Source organism: Lagopus muta, chromosome 7, assembly GCF_023343835.1.
Source record: "Lagopus muta isolate bLagMut1 chromosome 7, bLagMut1 primary, whole genome shotgun sequence".
In the NCBI taxonomy this organism is placed as follows: Eukaryota; Metazoa; Chordata; class Aves; order Galliformes; family Phasianidae; genus Lagopus; species Lagopus muta.
The window spans coordinates 48,598,958-48,619,890 of NC_064439.1; the positions used below are offsets into that span (position 1 = coordinate 48,598,958).

General features: G+C 43.9%; 1 protein-coding gene across 2 annotated transcripts in view; it reads right to left on the reverse strand.

Annotated features, from left to right (window-relative positions):
- The window catches only part of AMPH (amphiphysin), a 102,767-nt gene extending 101,294 nt beyond the window's left edge, over positions 1-1,473 (reverse strand). For both annotated transcript variants that reach the window (XM_048951352.1, XM_048951351.1), the window contains exon 1: positions 1,319-1,473. In XM_048951352.1, coding sequence (XP_048807309.1) covers positions 1,319-1,387 — 69 coding nt within the window. In that variant the 5' untranslated portion in view covers positions 1,388-1,473. The remainder of the gene's footprint in view (positions 1-1,318) is intronic.
- Positions 1,474-20,933: the final 19,460 nt, after the last annotated feature.

Here is a 20,933-nt window from a genome sequence, read left to right on the forward strand (position 1 = left end):
ACAAATGGCATTGGCAGATCTCTGCTCCAACTACTGACCCGGCTGAGCTTACATAATAAAGTCTCCAAATCTGATAAAAAAATTAAAGAATTTGTGTTTTATCTGAAAACAGACACAGTTGATACCTTCAAGAAAGACAGTGCATCACAGCTTTGGTATTGAAAAGTACTTTATGACCTTGTGAGCTAGGCAGGAGCATTGGGAAGATAAAGTTCATTACCTGACTGTAACAGTCTCAACAATTAGGTTCATAAATAACGATGTGACTCCATATGAGTCTTTTTAGCATATAAATTGTGATTTGTATTCCCTTAGAGCACCTCAGAGCTCAGTGCACAGCACAGAGGCAGCAAGCGCTTTCTAGGCAGGGAGATATGAAAACCATTGGTCATAAAGTAATCTCTTCTAATTCTGCAGAGCCCTGTGACAGCGACACACAACAACAACAACACAGAACGCCGGCTAGAGGGGCGCCGAGGCTTCATCAGCCCTCGGAAAGGCTGTGGCAGGCCACTCGCTGACTGCTTTGAGGCTGAGAACAGCTTCCTAACAGCCTTGCTGGTGCGGATGCTGCGCACAGTCACACGCAAATGCTCTCCTGCTTGGTTTGATGCCCGTGTCCATGGTCCTGTTCTGAGGCACAGGGCAGCTGAACAGGCGTTGAAGCAGAACGCTTACAGCCTTTCATTAGCAAAGGTCTTTCCTCAGAAACTTGAACACCCTCCCGACTCGGCTTCTTGCTCGGCTCCTAGGGAGAGCGCTGCAAGAAGAACCGGCACCGCGATTCCTAAGCAATCAACCCGGTCTGGCTACCCGACACCTCGGCCAAAGCCAGAGCATTCAGAAGAGATGTCCACAACTCCAGCAATCGCTGCGGAAGGCTGCGGGCCGCCACAGCCCCTTTCCGCTCCCCACCGAGCTCGCGGAGGGGCGGCCAGGCCGGGAGAGCGGGGCTTTAGCCCGAGATGAGCCGGCGTGGATATTAAAGGAAAAGCAATCCTCTTAGGCGGCGTGTCTGCGGCGGAGAGAGGAGGCGAACCTTACGTGTACCGGCGGAGGAGGGCTGCAGCCCTGCGCCCGCCCGGCCTTTACCCGCGGGGGGAAGGCGATGCGGGCCGGGCCGAAGCGGGCAGCCGCTACCCGGACCCGGTTCGGTGCCCGGGTTCCGAGCGCCGCTGCGACGCGTTGGGAACCGGGCCGGTTATGTAACCGCGGTTCCGGCCGCCCGTTGCAGGGGAACACCGGAGCCTGCTCCGCTCCGCCCGCCCCTCGGTCAGGCTGCCTCTCCCCGGCACCCCCCTCCCTCCCCGCCCCGCACCTTCTCCTGGGCGCGGTTGAGGCGTTTCTGGACGTTTTTGGCGAAGATGCCCGTCTTCATGTCGGCCATGGCTGGCGGCGGGGGGAGCGGGGTGGGGGAAGGCGGGTGAGGCAGAGCCCGGCGGCGGAGAGCGGCGGAGAGCGGGGATGGATGGAGGGAGGGAGGGAGGGCGAGGAAGAGGAGGAGGAAGAGGAGGAGGGCCTTAAAGACAGGGCTGGGAGAGGCGGGGCTGCCGGTGCCTCAGGTGAGCGGTGGCCCCCGGGAGGCGGCCGTTGGCCCCTCGGGATGGGCGGCATCCCCTCGTTGGGGTTTTTCCGCCAAGTAACAAAAAATACAGAAAGGAACGGTCCGGGGATACACCGTAGTTTCCAGAAGCCGCCCTGTGCCGCCCTGCTGGGGGACAGCCGGCATCCAAGCATTCCAGCACCCTTCTTGGGGGCGAGAGGAAGGGGCTGTGAGCCTGAGCTGGCTGTAGGTGTCCCTGCCCATGGAAGGGCAGCTGAACTAGATGGCCTTCCAACTCAAATGATTCTATGATTCTATGACAGTGGGGTGACCCACTCCCAGGGCTGGGTCAGGTGTAGCTGGTGACAGCACTCAGCTCAAAATCAGCCTTCCTAGCTCCTGTGGTGCCAAATTCCCCGCTCACGGAGTTCCCTGAGCCAGAGAGCAGAATGCAGTCACAGACACTGCAAAGCAAAACACCGAGGAGCTCCAGGCTCTGAGCCTTGTGCCTGTGTTCTTCTATAGAGAGCTGTTCTATATTTGCAATGCTTCCCATTGATCTTTCAGATGGGTGCAAAACACAAGCCAGAAGGTCGTTCCCTGTGCCCACCAACATCTCCTATAGCCAGAAAGTCAAACTATGTTTAATGAAACCTTGTACTTCTGATCCTGGTCCAGTCATAGACCTGCATCACACATTTTCCTGCAATATTAGGAAGCAGAATTAACACACCAACGGCAGCAGTAACAATGTTTAGCACAAACTTGTGACCAAGGTACTTAATTCTTATGTAACTTTTAAAAAAACATGCACAAAACAAAAGCAGAAATGCAAGGAAAACACATCACTGCAACCAAGGAAAGCTTTTTTTTCCTTTCTTTTTTCTTTCTTTCTTTTTTTCTTTTTTTTCCCCAAAAAGTCACAGTCTCTTACAACGCTGTTAGACTGGTGAAAAATCAAAACAAAATCCCAGCATGCCTGTGGCTCTCCAGTTCTTTGTAGTAATTTTTGGCATCTTCTTGATGTCAAAAATCGACAACTGTCTGGGCAGTTTAAACTGCAAAAGGATCAAACCACTTTAATGTTAAAAAGTCCTTCAAAAGAAGTGCCTTAATTTTGTGTACTCCTGTTTTTCCTCAACAAAAGGTAGCCAGCATGATACGTATCACCAGCAGAGTACGTCTGGTTGTGGGGCTCCATGCAGGCTGCTATGGGAATAAAGACTCTCCCATGCCTTTTAGTCCCCAGATATCTGATCTAGCAATAGTAGGTCCCACAGTGCCAAGCCCAAAAATGCTTTTTTCATGCTGGCAAACAAGGAGCATGGAGACATCAGCTGTACTCCGTCATAGACCCAGTCTTTTCCTACTTAGTCGGTCGACCTGCACTGGCTTTGCCCATTTAATGGCCTTGGACAAAAGCCAGGAATGGCTTTTTCACTGCTGTGTTTATGAATGTGCATGGTGCTCTACATTTTGGAAAGTAATTATCTGCAGATGATCAGGCTGATAGATCCATATTCCCTGTGCTAGCAAAATCTCTGCCTGCCATGTATAATGTTTATCATAAATCTCTCTTAAGAGAAAACTTCCTGTTAAGATATGTGTGAAAGTGGTTTTTTTTCCCTCTGTATTACTTATAGCTCAATCTGAAAGAGATAATGTTTAAAAATGAGAATCACTTCCTGCAATGCACCCTGCTTGTTTTTTTCCTAATAGTTGTTATGGTATTCTTTGTTATTGGCGTTACTTGAAAATGAGATCTTTTGTTTCAGTTTGGCCCTTGAATAGCAAAGATGATAATCATTCACAGGAAAATGGAGTGGCTATTTTAAAACAGAAAATCTCTGAGGTGCAGGGAGAAGATGCATGTTTTGCATTTCTTTTGCCAGGTGGCGACTTCGCCCAAAATGTTAGGGAACAAACCCCATGTCTTCACCTCTCCTGGCTCATCCACAATGGTTCCCAATTACATCTGTTTTTCTGAGCACTCTTCATTCATCTAAAGCAATAAAATGAGACGATACTGGTCCATAGCAGTCAATTCTACGGTGTCAGTAAGAGAAAAAAGTTGGCAAGTCTTGCAACCGTCTCCACTGGAATGATAACTACAATATAGCTATTGATAGCTTTGGAATAACAGAGCTGTACCTCAGATACTGTAGGTAAAAGACATCACCATCATAAGCAAATCAGTTAACAGGTCAGAGCAGTGGGAAATGAAGATTTTCCAGATGAAAGTACAGGACAGCCTGGGAGCCAAAATCATTCTGTGATTGGGGATTTCAGAGAGCAGAAGGCCTGCACCCAAGTTCAACACCAGGACATACAGATTAGAATTCGTGGGAAAGCAACGTGAGAAGTTCAGTGACTTAAAATATAGTGGGTCTGCATTTAAAACATCTTTTTACAAACAACATTTCCTTTATAGTATGCCAGCAGCTTAATCGGGATACAGTGAGCAGAAAAAGACCCACTACGTCATTGAGGCAGCTTCTGTATGTCTTACTGCTCTTGGGATGTGGATCACAGTGAGGAGAACTATCTGACAGAATCATAAGAACAGGAAGGAAAGGAGCACTGCCAAAAGAAAAGACAAACACCATGCCAAACTCTGTAAAAATACATAGGAAGATTTTAATAAAAGTATGAATTTAAAAAAAAAAAAAAAAAGTTCTATATTTAATGACTTAACCATTTGCTTTTAATTACAATTGTTATAATTAAAGCTAGATTCAAGGCGTTTTTTTTTTTTTCCCCACATATTTTTTTCACTGTCATAACTTTAGATTAATGCTTCTATCTGAGTCATTAGCATGCTAAAATGCATTGAACCCGTGCTTGCATTTTGGCACAGAACAGCAGTTCATCACTCGAAATCCTTTATCTGAGGGGTGCAAAAGTGCCCTTTGATTTCAGCTAGATTATTTGAATCTATCTCACTTCACAGAGCTACACACAGGTAGGCTGTGCCTGGCAATCACCTCACTTTGTTCCCCTGGAGCAAAGTCCAATCCTGCCACTAATTTCTGACAGCAAACAGCTGGGTGCCTCCTCAGCCTTCCAAACCTCTGCACATGGTCTGGACAACAGCATTAATGAGCATTAATGCTCAAACTGAGCACCAGTGATGTTTCTGTAGGATTCCTGCATAGCACCCATGGTACACAGATGCTCATGCTATACTTTAGGTTGCGAGCGTTCCTTCCCCTTCCAAGTCCTCTTCCTGGGAAAAGAAGGTATTAGAGAAATGAGTCTCAAAAAGAGCATTTAATACAATGATACTGAGTGAATACTGATGCCTTGAGGAGAATCTTTCCAGGTTTGAGACAGCATTTGGACAAGACATCCAAAATCCTTTTGGTTTAGGAGGTGGGGATAGTAAGGAATAATCACTCGTTTAGTGTTAGGCATTGTTTCTTTGTACACAGTTGAAGTGTCAATAATGTACACACTTCGGGAGAAAGCTAGATGGTGAGAAGGAAAATCCTTGAGATCCATGATGAATTTCTGCATTGCTCCTGGGATCCACAGCTCCCTCCCTTACCAGGGGTTACAGTCAATATGGACCCCATTGCAGGAGGGGCTGCACGACAAAATTGGCTTTATATTTTGTCATTTAGATGGGAAGATTGTCTTGATCAGCTGTAAGTACGTTGTCAATTCAAGCTTTAGGAGCTAATTGTGAGAAGGATATTCATGGTTTAGTAGGCCTTATCCTGGTAGGTCAGGTTTTAAATGAAAGACGGAGTAGCACAGAAAAAGGATTTTGGAAAATAGTGAGTACAACTTATGAGCTCCCACACCTAAGCAGAAAAGATTCCAAAACACAAACAAACAAACAAACAGACAAGGAAGGAAGCTGCCAATCTAAGGAGTCTTAAGATCTGTGTGATTTCTCTGAAAATACCAACCCCCCATGCCCTAAATTCAGGCTCCCTCAGTCTGTGAACTCAGCATTCGCAAGTCACCCCAAACTGCTTTTGAAGAATCTCGGCAGAGATGTGCTTGGCACGTTTCATCTTCTCCTTCGTAAGGTCACAGGACAGAACCCGAAATATCTGCCTTTTAAGTGGCAGCTGAGAAGGACAGATAGGCTTTCTGTCAAGACACCCTTTGTATGTCTCCTGAAAGAAAAAAACAATCTTTTTGCTTAAATAGTGTGCTTCCCCATTACACACTTTCCCATAGACCTCCTGTTCTCTTTTCCATCAAATATATTTATGATATTCCTTTTTCTTTAAAGTGAGAATCCAGAAAAATCACACTTTTCATTTGTGTAACAGCAGCAATGAATATTGTGAAGTTTAATGCCTCTGTTGTTTAAAATCACTTCCACCACAGATCTTGCTTTCCCTGGTGAATCCTTCACTGGTGGGAAGTTCCTCACTTAAACTAGGCACTTGTAAAGGGGACAGCTGAGCAACATCAGTTTGATTCCCTAAATGACTCTTTGCTCATGAACTGGAGGATAATTGCATCAGGAACACCTGACAGGATCACCCATCCATTTTGTATTCCTAGCACTAGTGCACATTTACACAGTGCCATCGCCTCCACCACTCACACTGTCTAAGGGGAGGAATGGCCTGACAGATTTATAATCCTAATCTTGAAAAGTTTAAAATCTGATGTGAGGAGAAAGACAGCTAAAGAGCCATAACTATTCTGATTGCATCTGCCTTCATTTGAAAAGGCCATGAAATATTAGGGGCAAGTTCATTTTATTATAAAGATCACAGGACTTTTTTTTTTTTCTGATGAAAAACACATGTATGTAAACAACTGTGGGGTAATTGTTCTGGTTCAGCATCTCACAGTGTTCTGTAAATATCAGAATATTTTTCCTCCTAGTCCCCTGCAGCCATGCTATGGAAGCTGAAGATCTCTCAAGCATCAAATCTTGTTTGAACTTCCAGTGATTTCAAGGAAACAGTTAAGGAGGAGATATCTTGCCATTGCTACTAGCATGAGACCTCCAAAAATGCACAGATGTGTTCATAGAACACAGCAAGAGATTAACCCAAACTTCAAAAAGCCGTATCCCTTCCCAGGACTCAGTCAAATTCTAGCATCTGTTGCTAGAATCTGTTGTTATTTGTGCAGTCAAATTTCAGGTCGAAGGAACCACGGACTCTGAAGATCACACTGCCAGCTTTTGATTAAAAAGGATCCTTATTCACATCTTCATTCTTCTTTCTTTTTGCATAACTCGTTCTTAATTGAGCTAGTCTGGTCCTCACTTCTCTTCAGTTTCTTGTGATGAGTTGTTCCAAGGAATCCCGAATTGAATGTCATGCCTGCATACTGCAGGCATTGAAATGAATAATAGCAGCATGCTGGGAAGTTACAACATACATTCCTATTTGCACGATGAAAATCTTTCATTTACAATGGCTTCCATTACCATCATTCCTCCCAAAGTTCTCCTGGCCAGGCTCAGGGGAAAGCAGACTTTGAGTGAGTTAAAGCAGACCTAAGCCTGACTGGCTTAAGAGACAGTTATTTAACTGTGGCCCATGTGTTTTTCAGCATATTTGAAAAGATGAGATCCAAGTTTATTTTCTTTTTTTTTCACCCTGCAATATATCTGTGCAGCTTTTAGAAGAGCTATAAGCAAAGAACAGGGGCTGGAAAACAGCCTACATCCAGGCCCCCAGCAAAACTTCTTTGGGCCTTTCTCCGAAAGCCATTTCTGATCTGTGTCACCTTGTTATGGAGATGTATACAAGATAATGAAAGCTGCACTCTAAGTAACTGTCTCTGGAAGAAGGTTCTCTGAAGTATTTCAAAAACTAGATGAAAAGATAATTTATATGCTAGGAGTTGCTCTAACAGTCACTATAGGAACCAAACTGCAACTGTTGCAGGCTTCCTAGTCCTTAGCATGCCAGACAGTGATTTTTCTCACACCGTGGGGAAGTGAAAAAGTAGAAGCCTCTAGCTAATAATGTTATGCTGGTTTTATTTTAGAAGCATATTTTTGCAATTTTTTTTTTCTTTTTTTTTTTCTTTTTTGCATCTTTCATCTGCGGCAGCCTTGGTAAAAGTTTAAGTTCTACATAATCCAATTAAATTTTAACACCTTCTCCTTTCCTTTCACCCTCCTCAGAACGGTATTGGGAAATGTTCACACATTGCTACTGTTCTCCCTGTTGTGTATGAGAAGTGACACAGCGAGAGAACAGTGCTAACTACGCAGAGATGGTATTTCTTAACTCTACGTCTGTTGAAAGCAGTGTTTGCATTTTATTGTGAAAGAAAAGAAACTATAGTCATGAATTACTATTAATCAATTAAGTAAATTGATCAATTAAGTAAAAAACAAGAAGCAAAAAAAATAAAACCTGCAAATGCCTTTAGACCAGTATGCCCTGTATAATCAATAATGAATGCTTTGCTCTGTGGAGAGAGGTCGCAGGCTTATTATACTGCTCTGCATTCCCAGTACACCTGTAAAACAGGCAGATGAAATAGAGCCTGCCATGGTGAGGAAATTGAAGAACAGGGTCAGAGAGCAGCGCTGTGGCAGGCTGATGGTTCAGGCCCCTTGGTGCAACACCACAATAAAAGAAATTTCCCTTTTAAGGGGCTTTGCAGAAAAGGAGTAGAATCTCATGAGTATTCTTCACTGTGCACTGGTTCCTCATCACCTGAACACAGCGTTGTTAAAAAACCAGTATTTTCAGTTACCCCACTGTTTTTGTTTAAATCCGGTGAAGGGCAGGGAAACCTAAGTTGAACATCAGATAAACTGTCAGTATTGTAAGTGCTGGTGTCAATAGTTTCGGAATGCCAGAGAAAAAACAGGACGCTAACCAGCTGATACCTTAACGAGGAGCTCAACAGGGCAGCTGGGAAATGCTACAGAGGCATGAGCTGGAACAGTGATGTGCACAACACTAATTACCAGTGTAGCTGATATCCACCCATGAACAAGTCTGTGAAGCCTACACTGCTTCCACACATGGAGTGCAAAAAAGGATTTTTCTGAGCCTTCCCTTCACGTCTCTCAAGAAGACTTTTTGCCCCATAAGTATCTTCTAACGTGATTCTAAAATCCAAAATTGAGGTGAAAATATATGGGCATTTTCAGGGAGGAAGGAGAGGAGAATCTTTTTTTCCTGTTGCAATACCTGAGAGACTGACATAGTCTCACTCTGCCTCACTGGCATTAGGGAAAGCTGAAGTGAGGTATCTTGAGCTCCACCTCGCAAGTGGGAGCACAGTTCTCCATATTAAACTGCCCTGACACTCATATTGGAGGCACTCATGGGAGAGTCCCTCAAACAAGGGCAGGCACGTGGCTTTTCCCCCTGAGTTTAACTCCCAGGGCAGGAATGGGATGAAAAATCAAAAGGAGATGTCATGATATCCAAAGAATTCCTGGAGAAGTTAAAGATAAGAAGCTGGTTTTTTTTCATGAGGATCAGATCTATTAACCACTCACATCAAGTTCCCCCTCAAACGATACTTCCATCCCTTACCAAAAAAGTCTGGAGTGCCAACAGAGTCAGATCTCTCAGGCAGACCATAATATCTGAGAGAATCCAATGTGTCCACATATTTTTGGTTCATTTTTAGGATTCCACCAGGAGTGGAGGAAAGTAAGGAGCTTCTCATGCCAGGAGATCCCTTGTAGCCTCCATGGTGGCCTCATGCATAGCCTTACCCTGTGTTGCTGCAGAGCCATTCCCAAACACTACTTGGAGCAGCCCCATATGGGCAGGTGCCCATCAGAGCCAGGAAGAGCTGCTATCACTGAGCACATGATCTCTGGCCTCAGGGTCACAGGTCTCTCAGGGAGAGAGGTGAATCTTTTTGTAAAGAGCAAAAAAACCAGCATCTCCCTTTGCAGAGTAGATGTTCTGAACGACAGATTCTTACTAGACAAGAGCATGGTAACAATCTCACCTCCTACCCTTCCTATCCGTAGAAGAAAACTCACGACTTAAGGCACTTAACAGCATCAGGTGCCGAGTCTCACTTTCCCAAACATGCCTCGTTACACCTACATTCACATGAGAAAAATATCCTCATCTTCAGTATTTCATCGCTGCTGGCAGAGGCATCCCTGCAGCCGGTGATGTGAGCCAAGGGCTGGCTTGGATACACACACAGCCAGGCTCAGGCTCCTGAGACAGCGGCTAAGATGTGAGGAGAAGCTGTGAGGAAGCACAGCCATGCGAAGCGTGGAAAGTAAAACTGCAGGCTGCTTTGTGAGACTGAGATAGTCAGCGGGTGGAGGATTTCAGAGGAAAAGCAGTAACATGGAAAGGTATTAAGATGTAAGGGAAGAACAAGCAGTCAGAAGAGCAATGAGAAGGTTCAGCTCTAGCAAAGAGGAACGAAGGGCAGATATAGGCCTGTCAAGTCTCACCCAGTGCGTGATGGTGATGTATTAGCCTAGTGTATCAACAGCTTGCAAGAGAGGCAATGTGTACAGTGACGCACTGTGCAAACCCTGCTTTTAGTTTCCATCTACATATACCTGGTAAATGTTATCTGAACAAAATGACAGAGCCCGGATCAGACAGTCAAGGAGACCTTGCTCCCTCTCACTCCCCTCAGAGCTCAAGAAACTTTGGAAGCTGTCTAGATGCACTTTGCACTGCAGTTTAGGCTCTGCAGGACTGAGTTGCTGAGCTTAGTATGTGCATGTATGTCTCATGACCTAGGTAGATGAGAGGCGACAGCAACATATGGGGTGAATAGATCAGCAGAAGCAGACTGAACCAGACTGTTGTAGCAGAGATGTGAAATGATATTTTAAGCCACGGTTTATGTTACATGACTCATAAAAATATTGCTTAACACGAAGAGTTTACATGACAAGTTTCCCACATGCATTGAAATAAAACATCGATTCAAAAGAGCAGTGATACCAATTCCTGGGCTCTAAAATTAGTCTGCAGGAGTCAGAAGGGCAATTACATGGGATCACTCAATACTGCAAGCCAACAAGACCCTTCTGTCTTAGTTGCTTTTTAAAACTCCTTTATATAAAGACTTTGGAAGTGGTAAACAGCACTAAGTAAGAGAGAAGAAAAAGTTGTCTGTGCTCTTATTGAAATGTATCACGATGCAAATGAACAGAATCTGCTTTCCATGCTGATTATCATCTTTAACACTATAATATAACATATCTAACTTAGGTGAACCATGAAAATAGAATTCCAGAATTGCTCAGGTTGGAAAAGACCTTAAAGATCATTGAGTCCAACCCAACCATCCTACCCTAACTCCATCAACCCTCTGCTAAATCACGTCCCTGAGCACCACATCCAAACGGTTCTTGAACACATCCAGGGATGGTGACTCAACCACCTCCCTGCGGAGCCTATTCCAGTGCTTCACAGCCCTTTCTGTAAAGAAGTTTTTCCTGATATCCAACCTAAAAGCCTTGCTGCCCTTCTTGACCTGCTCCAGCACCTCCATGTCCTTTCTGTGCTGAGGTGCCCAAAACTGATCACAGCACTCAAGGTGAGGCCTCACCAGTGCCGAGTGCAGGGCAGGATGACTTCCCTGGTCCTGCTCACCATTCCTGATGCAAGCCAGGATGCCATTGGCCTTCTTGGCCACCCGGGCACACTGCTGGCTCGTGTTCAGCCCACTGTCCATCTGCACACCAAGGTCCCTTTCCATCAGGCAGCTTTCCAGCCACTCCTCCCCCAGCCTGCAGGGTTGCCTGGGGTTGTTGTGACCAAAATGTAGAACCCGACACTTGGCCCTATTGAAACCCATACAGTAACCTCAGCCCATCGATGCAGTCTGTCCAGGTCCCTCTGGAGTGACTTTCTCCCCTCTGGCAGATCAGCTCTTCCTCCCGATTTGGTGTTGGCTGCAAACTTACTGAGGGTGCACTCAATCCCTCATCAAGATGGTTAATAAAGATGTTAAATAGAAATGGCCCCAGTACCGAGCCCTGGGGGACACTGCTTGTGACTGATTGCCAACTGGATTTAACTCCACTTCACTGACAACTCTTTAGGTCCAGCCATCCAGCCAGAGTGTACGTCCATCTGAGCCATGGGCAGCCAGCTTCTCCACAGGGATGTTGTGGGGTCAAAAGCTTTACTGAAGTCCAGGTAGACCACATCGACAGCCTTACCTCCATTCACTAATGAAGGTCACCTTGTCATAGAATGAAACCAGGTTTGTCAAACAGGATCTACCATTGGTAAACCCATGCTGACTGGGCCTGATCCCCTGACCAGTACAAGTTAACCTTGTACTGGTCCATAATGGCTCCCAAGATTATCTGTTCCATAACCTTCCCAGGCACCGAGGTGAGATTGATAGGTCTGTAGCTACCAGGATCATCTTTATGGCCCTTTTTGAAGATGGGCATCACATTTGCCAGTCTCCAATTCACTGGGACATTCCCAGTTAGCCAGTCAGCCTCCTCCTTCACCTGGGAACAAGACTGTGGGATCTTACAAGCTCTGGCACGTTTCATACAGGCTCTGTACTAATGACCCCAGTTACACCCCTACCCCTCTTCGCACCTGTCCACCCCAAGGCTCTGAAGTCCTTTTTCATAGTCTTTAGGGAAGCTCTTCCTATATCATCACTGCTTACCTGAAAGAACACTAGGGGATAGTAATCTGAGGGTTGAACAAGTGAAGGAAGTTTCTTCCTTACATCTTTAACCTGGGCTCCCAGGAGGCAACAGACCTCCCTGTGTAGAGGGTCTGGTCCACATATTGGCCCTTCTGCTCCCTTCAGCACAGAGTCACCAATGACGATGACATGTTGTTTTTTTACTTTGCCAACAAGGTTTTGATCTTAAGTGAGGAATGGTTGGACTTCGGTAACTCCACCAAGTGGGGAGAACCATCATCCCCATCATAGTCCAATTGTCCCTGCAGAGCACTGTACCTGTTCTGTGGGGGGCAGGTGGAGAACCAGGGGAATCTCTGGGAGGGCAAGTCTGCATTGCTGAGCAGGGGCCTTTTGTCAGTGCCCCACAGCCCCCAATTCTTCACCATCGTTCCTAGGGGAGGAGAGGACTCGGGACTCATGGCAGCAGGAACACTGTCTGCATGCTGGTTCCCCTCTGTCACCTATTTGCAAGGCAGCAGGGGGTGATGTGCTCCATGTGGAGCCTCAGCTGGCTGCCAAGATCTTGGGGCTGATAGAGTTTGGCTCCACCAATCAATCTACCCCTCACATTCCTTTATGCTCCTCAGCCTCTCCACCTCCTCCTTCAGGTCAACCACAGGGCTGAGTAAATCATTTAGCTACAGTTATAAAAGAAGCTTTAGTTACAGAAGAAAGGAAAAAAAAAAAAAAAAAAAAAAAAAAGGAAAAAAAGCTTGGACAAAAGCTTTCAGTCTTCTATGGGAGTGAGAAATAAAGGTCTACAGAAATGTGTGTAACTGTGTCAAGCCCATTGCCCAGTTCCCCCAAGCAGATCAATGCCAAAGTAGTGTAATCTGGTGTGATGAAAAAACAGCCCTTAGTAGAAGACCAGGTGGAATTCCTTGCATTTTTCATGGATTTTTAATTACAGTCATAGAGAACTACAAAGATCCTTTGAAATACTAAGTCTTCAAGGATTGTCCTATCAAAGTCAATAAAAATTTTTTTCTTTGACTTTAATAAGTTTGGTTTAGGATTTCTTACTCCAAAGCAGACGATGCATACATCCACATATTTTGCCTTTGCACAACACAGCACAATATTAATTGCAACATAGGCTTTGGTAATACCCAAGTTTCATGTGCAGTTGCTTATTAGGGTCCATCTAGAAAAATGTATGGAAGCACTTCCTCATAAGGCAAATGACAGCAATTACTTACAGCCCGCACACTAGGAACTTTACAGCTAACATTTTAAGATGGATAAAGTTTGGATTGATGAATCAAAGTCATCATCAAGAAAAGAGACAAGGAAGATTAAAATAAAGGTCTAACCAAATAGTTAAGAGATCAGTGCCTGAGAGGCCAGAGCCTGGAAAAGGGGAAGGAGAAGAGGTCAGGGTGCATATCGAATGATGCTGCAGTATCTAGTTCAGCCAGCCTGGTTCAGACAGAAGGCTGCAATGAATATTTAAAGACGTAGCAGATAAATTGTAATGGAAGAAGAAGTGATGCTGGTGTCATCAAGAAACCATACAAAGGTTGGTAAAAGCCATCAGTTCAGAAGTTTACATTTTCTTATAATGTATTTTTCCTGTCCCACCTAACCAGATCACAGCATTATTTTGTTGCCATAATTTTTACATCAGTGATTTATCATGTACAGGACATTTACACTGCTGCATGCATAAATTCCAGATGTGCATCCCTTGTGAGGCATTCATAGAAGCATTCACAATATTTTACTGTAATATCTTAATAAATCAGGCCATACACTTTATGACTCTGTGGGAACATTTGTCATGAGAGGAACATATTAGGAACAGTCATTTATTAATCCCAAGAGATGCTGTGCATAACTCATCACAGAGCATGGAAAGGCAGCTGCCTGAGAGCTGACTTAACTTGAAACCAGACAAGACAACAAAGGCCATCAAGCAGAACAGCAATACTTTTTCCTATACCTACAGAAATCCTTCTAAAGCACATAATTAAATTCATTAGGAAAATCTTCTTACTGGTCTCTGCTAACGCATCTGCCTATGGAGAAACTGAAAAGCTGAACCATCACACAGGTTTTATGTTAGCTATCTAGAATTGTGTGAATTTGGTCTAATTCAAATTCATTGAGGGCAGTGAGACTCCTTCAAGTGCATTGTAGGAGCTGTGCATCAAAGTCCATAATCCAGTGAGTTTTTTGAGTAATGAGCAGATAAGGACACAGAGCATGTGGTGACAAGGGCTAGTGATGAAAATATCTGTAGTGCACAGTTGCCCTCAGCCTCTGGGAGCAGAGAAGGAACTGCTAAGGACAGGATAAGCTCAAGAAAGCAGGCCCAGCTGGTAACAAACAGAGTTATCTTAAAAGAGCATGTTGCACACTTATTAATGCTAGCAGCTAGAACTGCAGAAGCTGGAAGCGTCACTTCAGAGAGGTTCTGTTTGTGTGATGCTGGAGGATCGGGGTGTTGGGCAAGGAAATAAGGATCGCGATGTGCCATGGATGTTTCCTCACATCTTCCTGCCTCCCTGAAGAGGTTAGAAATTGATTAAATGAAAAATGGATTTATGTGCAAACCAAAGCGCATAGTGTGCAAGAAGTCTGACTGAAACACTTTGACTCTTTTCCTCCAAGATAGTCTCTAAAAATGCAAGTGAAACTCATTCAGTTTGCAAAGCAGGATGATTGCCACAATCTGACAGAGTGCTTACCAGCAACCCGAGTCCACTGCTGACACAGAGAAGAAATCTTATTTACAAACTAATGCAACAACACGAGGAGGATGAGTAGCTGATTAAATAGCACTCTCTTGTTTCTTGAAGCACATGACTGAAAACAATCAGAATATCAGTTAGATAAGATGACACCATTTTATGGTGTTGTTCTTCATAGTTCACTTGGACTTAAATGCTGCATTGCAAAGAATGGTGAATGTATGAGATATTTAAAATCGCTGCCGTGATTTTGACTGCCATTGGACTGTGATTCTGCCTTGATAATTCTTGCTGTACACAGTTGATCCCAATGTAGTCCAAAATCTGAAAGAGCAAATTTGCATGCAACTCAGGCTGGGTATTGTTACTCTGTTCTGACAGAGAACAGCCCCAGGTACCAGCTACCTGCATTAGCCTTGTCATTCGGACTATTCCTGACTCATCCCCACTTGCTGGGCTTTTATTTACACCCAGAGCAGCCACTATGCTGGAAACATCCCAGCAGAGTTGATGGCAGCAGCAGGTGTGTAACTGCCAGGACCAAACTGGCTCTGCCTGAAGCACAACAGATAGAGCATCCAGAACACAGCACTGAAACCTCACCTATGCTTTGTTTTTATAATTTCTACTCTTTTTTTTTAAAATCTATTCTTACAGTGTAATCACATGATAGAAGTATTCACAACAAATAAAAGATGCAAAGAGCTATGTCTACTTCTTTGTAAAAACCTCGTGAAAATGACATGAAAGAGGAAATTCTATGAGGACCAGTTTGCATGGAGTCATTATAATCCTGGCATGATCGTTTTCTGCAGCTTTTATTAAAGGCAGCGGAAGGTTTTTGTAGGAAGAAGCAGTGGAGAGAAGTGCTGGGATAAAATTGTTTACAGTTGGAAGCAATGAACACTGTAGCTATCCCCTGTCACAGCAATTCCAGCACGCACAACTATTTCTGTAGTGGGCAAGAAGTAAAAGGAGGCAGAAGAAATAAGTTTGTAGTGGCAGTTTCTACTTGATCTTGACCTGGAGAATGTAGTGCTACTTGGAAATACATAAAGCTGGGTTGGACAGACCCATGGACAGCATCCTTGTCCTATGGGGAGGAGGCATAGTGTTAAGTGACAGTGTTTCTTCATCTCTAAATTGCCGTAAGTTTTGGTAAATAAACATTATGGCCACAAACACAAGATATTTGGAAAGATGCTTCCCACATCTCCCAAAATGCCATTACAAATAGCAAAAACTTTCCCCCGAGTTTGGAAGCTGTCACATGCTTTCCCAAAAGTATTGCCCACATTGCAATTTACTCTGCAAGCATTTGTTTGCGAGTTCCCCAGATACTTTTTCTTTCTTTCCCTTCCCTTCATGAGCTGACTGAGAACACTGAATGGAGCCTGAGGTCAATGAAGCCTCGTTAGAATTTGTTATGGCCTTTTGAGATGGAAGTGTTGGTTATTGGGATTTCTCATGGAATTAAGAAGTGAAGGAAATGCAGACCTTTCTGCTAATGCAGTAGGCTATTCCTAATCCCAAAAGCTGCTTGACTTTTGACTGCCACCAGTTGTTGTGGTGACATGGTTAAACACAGTGGCTCTATCCTCAGTCACAATATCTAATTTAAAATCTTCATTGTCCCTGCATTTCTATTTTCTCTTGTGTTAAAGAACCCAGGTGACAATTAACTAAAATATTGCCCAGTCTCTGAACAAGATCCGGTAGGACAGTTAGCTTTAAGTTTTTATTCTGGATTGCTAACAAATATTTTTCTTTTCCCCTTTTCCAGACCACCACTAATTATGTTGAAAAGATGGAGTCCTGGTGCTTATCCCTGTGGATAAAGATCATCCGACATCATTTCTCAGTTCTGAACAGATATTTCATTAGAAACCCTTCAGTTCTCAGCTCAAGGTGATATTTTATTCTATGTTTTTTTTTTAAAGTACCTACAGGAAGACTTTAAGATGAGCTTAATTTGTTTATCTCAAATCTAAAATCACAATTACCATCTGAATCGGTTATTGACAGGTTAATCACAAGCTTCCAGAAACTCAGATAAACATGAGGTGTAACTTCCATCTCCATAGCCTGTGCTCACTTTTTCCCAGTACATGACATAAAAAAATACCTTCATATGTCTCTATTTTAATAGCACTTGTACTGATTTATCCACTGAAGAAGTGAGATTTACTGGCCTGTTTTCCTATGGATTTCTCTTGAAGCCTTTTAGAAAATGTTAGCAGCATATTTACTGTTTTCCATTCTTCTAGCACCAGGACTTAGTCTGAAGACAGCTTACATAGAGCAGTAGCAATATCCTGTCTGAAGATCCATCACAGCTTTTGGTGAATGCATACTGATGCTCATGCTTTCATACTATTCATTGATTTTTTCTCACCTGTTTTATAGCTTAATTTCACAAGTTTCCCTGTTAATAAACGCTTCAGAATTCTGCCTGAGTATTTTGACAATAAATAACACTTCAAATAACTCATTTGATTTTCCTGTCTTTGCTGAAATCCTGTTCTGCTCCAGTTTTCCTATAGGTCGCCTTATCCCTCTGCAGCTTGCTGATGTGGTTTACATTGCAGGCTCTTAGTTTCAGCACGGTGCTTCTCACTGGCTCTTGGCCCATGTGATTGTGGCTGGGTACAAGTGAGCTGCCAGAATGCAGTGCTCCTTCCCTGTCTGCCTTGACTGTGCTCTCACATTCTGAAGGAAATCTGTTCCTGTCTAAAATGTCTCTTCACTTTGCTGCCGCTCTGAACTTGCTTTGGGAAGACAGGATTCTTTTAAAAGCCCACTATGGTGAATTCAGCATTTTTTTGTATCACTTATGAATATTTTACAGCTTTAATTTGCTACTTTAATATATATTTCATTTTATTAAGCGTAAGCATTTGCTGTGACAGCTTTCTATTTTGCTTCTGCACCTTGCAAGGATACTGACTTTTTTCCTGTTAAGGACTCTCTTACTAAGTGTCTCTTCAGTTGGAACATTCAGGTTCTGTGCAGTTCCCAGGGCTAAAATCAGGGGTCAGTTCCCCTTTTGTGCTCTCTGATCAGGTGTTTTGGGAGGTGGTCATTTGTAGCACAGAAAATGTCGTTATCTCATGATCCCTAAGCCTGACTGACACAGAGTCAATTTGGGAATGGCTGAGGTCTGCTGCTGCCGTTGCTCCTTTTGTTCTCCTCGACTCCTTGCATCCCATACTGCCACACTGGTTGTGTGGCTGTCACTGCAGAATCATAGAATCACAGGACTGTTTGCGTTGGAAGCAGCCCTTAAAAATCATCTAGATCAACTCCCCTGCAATGAACAGGGACGCTTGATCAGGTTGCTCAGTGCCCCATCCAGCCTGACCTTCAGAGTCTCCAGGGATGGGGCATCCACCAGCTCTCGGGGCAATCTGCTTTACAAGTAGGCATAACATTTCAAATCACTGATGATTCTGCATTACCTGTTGATGGTTTGCAATTATTTACCTCCTTGGATTCAATTTGTTCCTAAATGCATGCGGCTTTGCCTGATAAGGCTTTCTCTGATACTTCTACAGACACTGAACTGGGCACCAAGGTGTCTCTGCAATACCTTCTCAGCAAATCCTCATGCAGAAACCTGCATTAGATGACTGAAGATCCCTTCCAAACAGCGTTTTTATGACACACGATAGGCCTTGCTCTGAACTTTAAGTTCCCTGGTTACAGGTTCCGGGGTTTCCCCCTGTTAAGACTTCTTATTTATTTTTTTCAACAGTTTTCTACTTCAAATACATACATTAAAATGTCTTTTTGTTTTATTGAATAGCTTTTCATAACTTTATTTTTGGAGTCTTCTGGACAGAGATGAACAAACTTCCTTTTAGGGGTATTTTAGACCAAAACCTAACTTCTTATTTAGTGTTAGAAACTCCATTCCATATTCAGATGGAACCCATTCCTTTTTCACAACATATTTACTTGAATGTATTTTAGGACTCTGCCTTTTTATGCTCCCTGCTTCTGTAAGAACCAATATTCCAAAGTGTTACCAGGAGGGTTTTACTTTTAACACTTTAAACTGTTTAACATTCTTAGCCTAGTTTAGGTTATTTCCCTTACATGACCACGTGCTGACAACAGTTACTAGGAATATTCTTGAAACAACTGCTTCTGCAATCACCATGGACAAAAAAGCATTTTTTTTTTTCCACACACAAAAGAGACACATGAAAATTTGCATTAGGCCAGAGTTAAAGAAGAGCAATGGCACAACAGAAACCTGTGGCCAGTTTGAGATTTCCATTTGCTGAGATTCATCTTTGGCAAAATATGAAAGGTCATCTCACCTCCAGCCACTGCATGGATTGTAGGACATTCAGCAGCACTGATTAAGAGCTGGCTGCCTTCATGAAAGAACAGGTTGTAGTGAGACAGAGGAGGAGAGAAGAAGGATTTAATATCCAGAAAAACCAGCTTAAGAAAGCCTGATAATTTCATTTCTGTACCTAACCTCGTTGTGCAACAAAACTAGACTTTCATTCTTCAGATCCCAAAGTATTTGCCTTTCCAGTATAATGCTGCAATGCAGCATATGAAAAGAAAGATGCAAAACAACTACAATCATCAACACACTCATGGTTCAAAGGAGCAGCTGAAGGTATAACCTCCTTTAATGCTCTTGTAATTTTGTTCTAATTTGGTTTTGTAAGAAGACATTAATTAAAATGGCTTTCACTGTTTCCTAGAATAATAAACGACACTCATAAATCCCTTCTGCAACGAATGCTAAAGTTGATCACAAAGTTCTACTATTAACATAATTTCCTACTCCATGTTTCTAGGCTGTTACAGACTGTCACAACCAGCTCTAAAGGAAAGGTTCCGTATGTAAGCAATTTTATGGCATACATAATACAAACTACTACGTAAGGAGGGTCAGATTCTGTCCCCAGTTAATCAAGGGAGATTTGTCACTGATTTCAGCAGGAACAAAACTGTCCTCATGTTTCCAAAGTTCAGCACAGGCTTCATCAATCCAAGGTCCTCCAGACATCAGCGTTTCTGGCCTTAGAGCCGGCAGCTGCCAGGAGCTTTAGCTGTCAGAGAATCATGGAGTGGTCTGAGTTGGAAGGGACTGTTAAAGGCCGTCTGGTTCAACTCCTCTGCAGTGAACAGGAACACCTACAGTAGATGAGGTTGCTCAGAGCCCTGTCCTGCCTGACCTCAGATGTCTCCAGAGACGGGGCATCCACCACATCTCTGGGCAACCTGTTCCAGTGCCTCACCACCCTAATCTAAATCTCATCTTCAAGTTTATAAGCACTTCCCCTTGTCCTATCACCACAGACCATGCTATAGAGTTCATCCCCCCGTTTCTTATAACCCCCTACAGGTACTGAAAGGCCTCTATCAGGTCTCCTCAGAGCCTTCTCCAGGCTGAACAGCCCCATCTCTCTCAGCCTGTTCTCATACGAGAGGTGTTTCATTCTTTGGATCATTTTTGTGGCACTCTCCTGGACACACACCAACAGCTCCATGTCTCTCCTGTCCTGAGGACTCCACATGTGGATGCAGTGCTCCAGGTGAGGCCTCACCAGCACAGAGCAGAAGGGCAGGATCACCTTCCTTGACCTACTGACTGCACTTCTTTCGGTGTAGCTCAGGCTATGGTTGGCTTTCCGGACCTCGAGCACACACAGCTGGCTCGTGTCCAGCTTGCCATCCACCAGTACCTCCAGGTCCTTTTTGGTAGTGCTGTGCTCTGTCTCCCAGCTTATACTGATAGCGGGGGTTGCTATAAGCCAGGTGCAGTGCCTTGCACTGAGCAAGTACTGAGCAAGGAGAATGCACATCCAGGCTGCCTGCTTTTCCAGCCTGTTAGAGGTCCGTGGAAAATCACTGCACAGTGCAAAACAAGGCACATATTGGGTGAGAAGGGATGGGATAATGGAAGCAGGACACAACCCCCTCAGTGCATCACCAAGAAGCTTCTAGACACCATAAAGAATGAAAATCTACATAGCATAGAACTGAATTATGCCAGAAAGATATTGTTGGCTTGGCTTTACAGGTTCCACAGACACAAAAAGAATGCTTCCCAACATTGGGTTTCC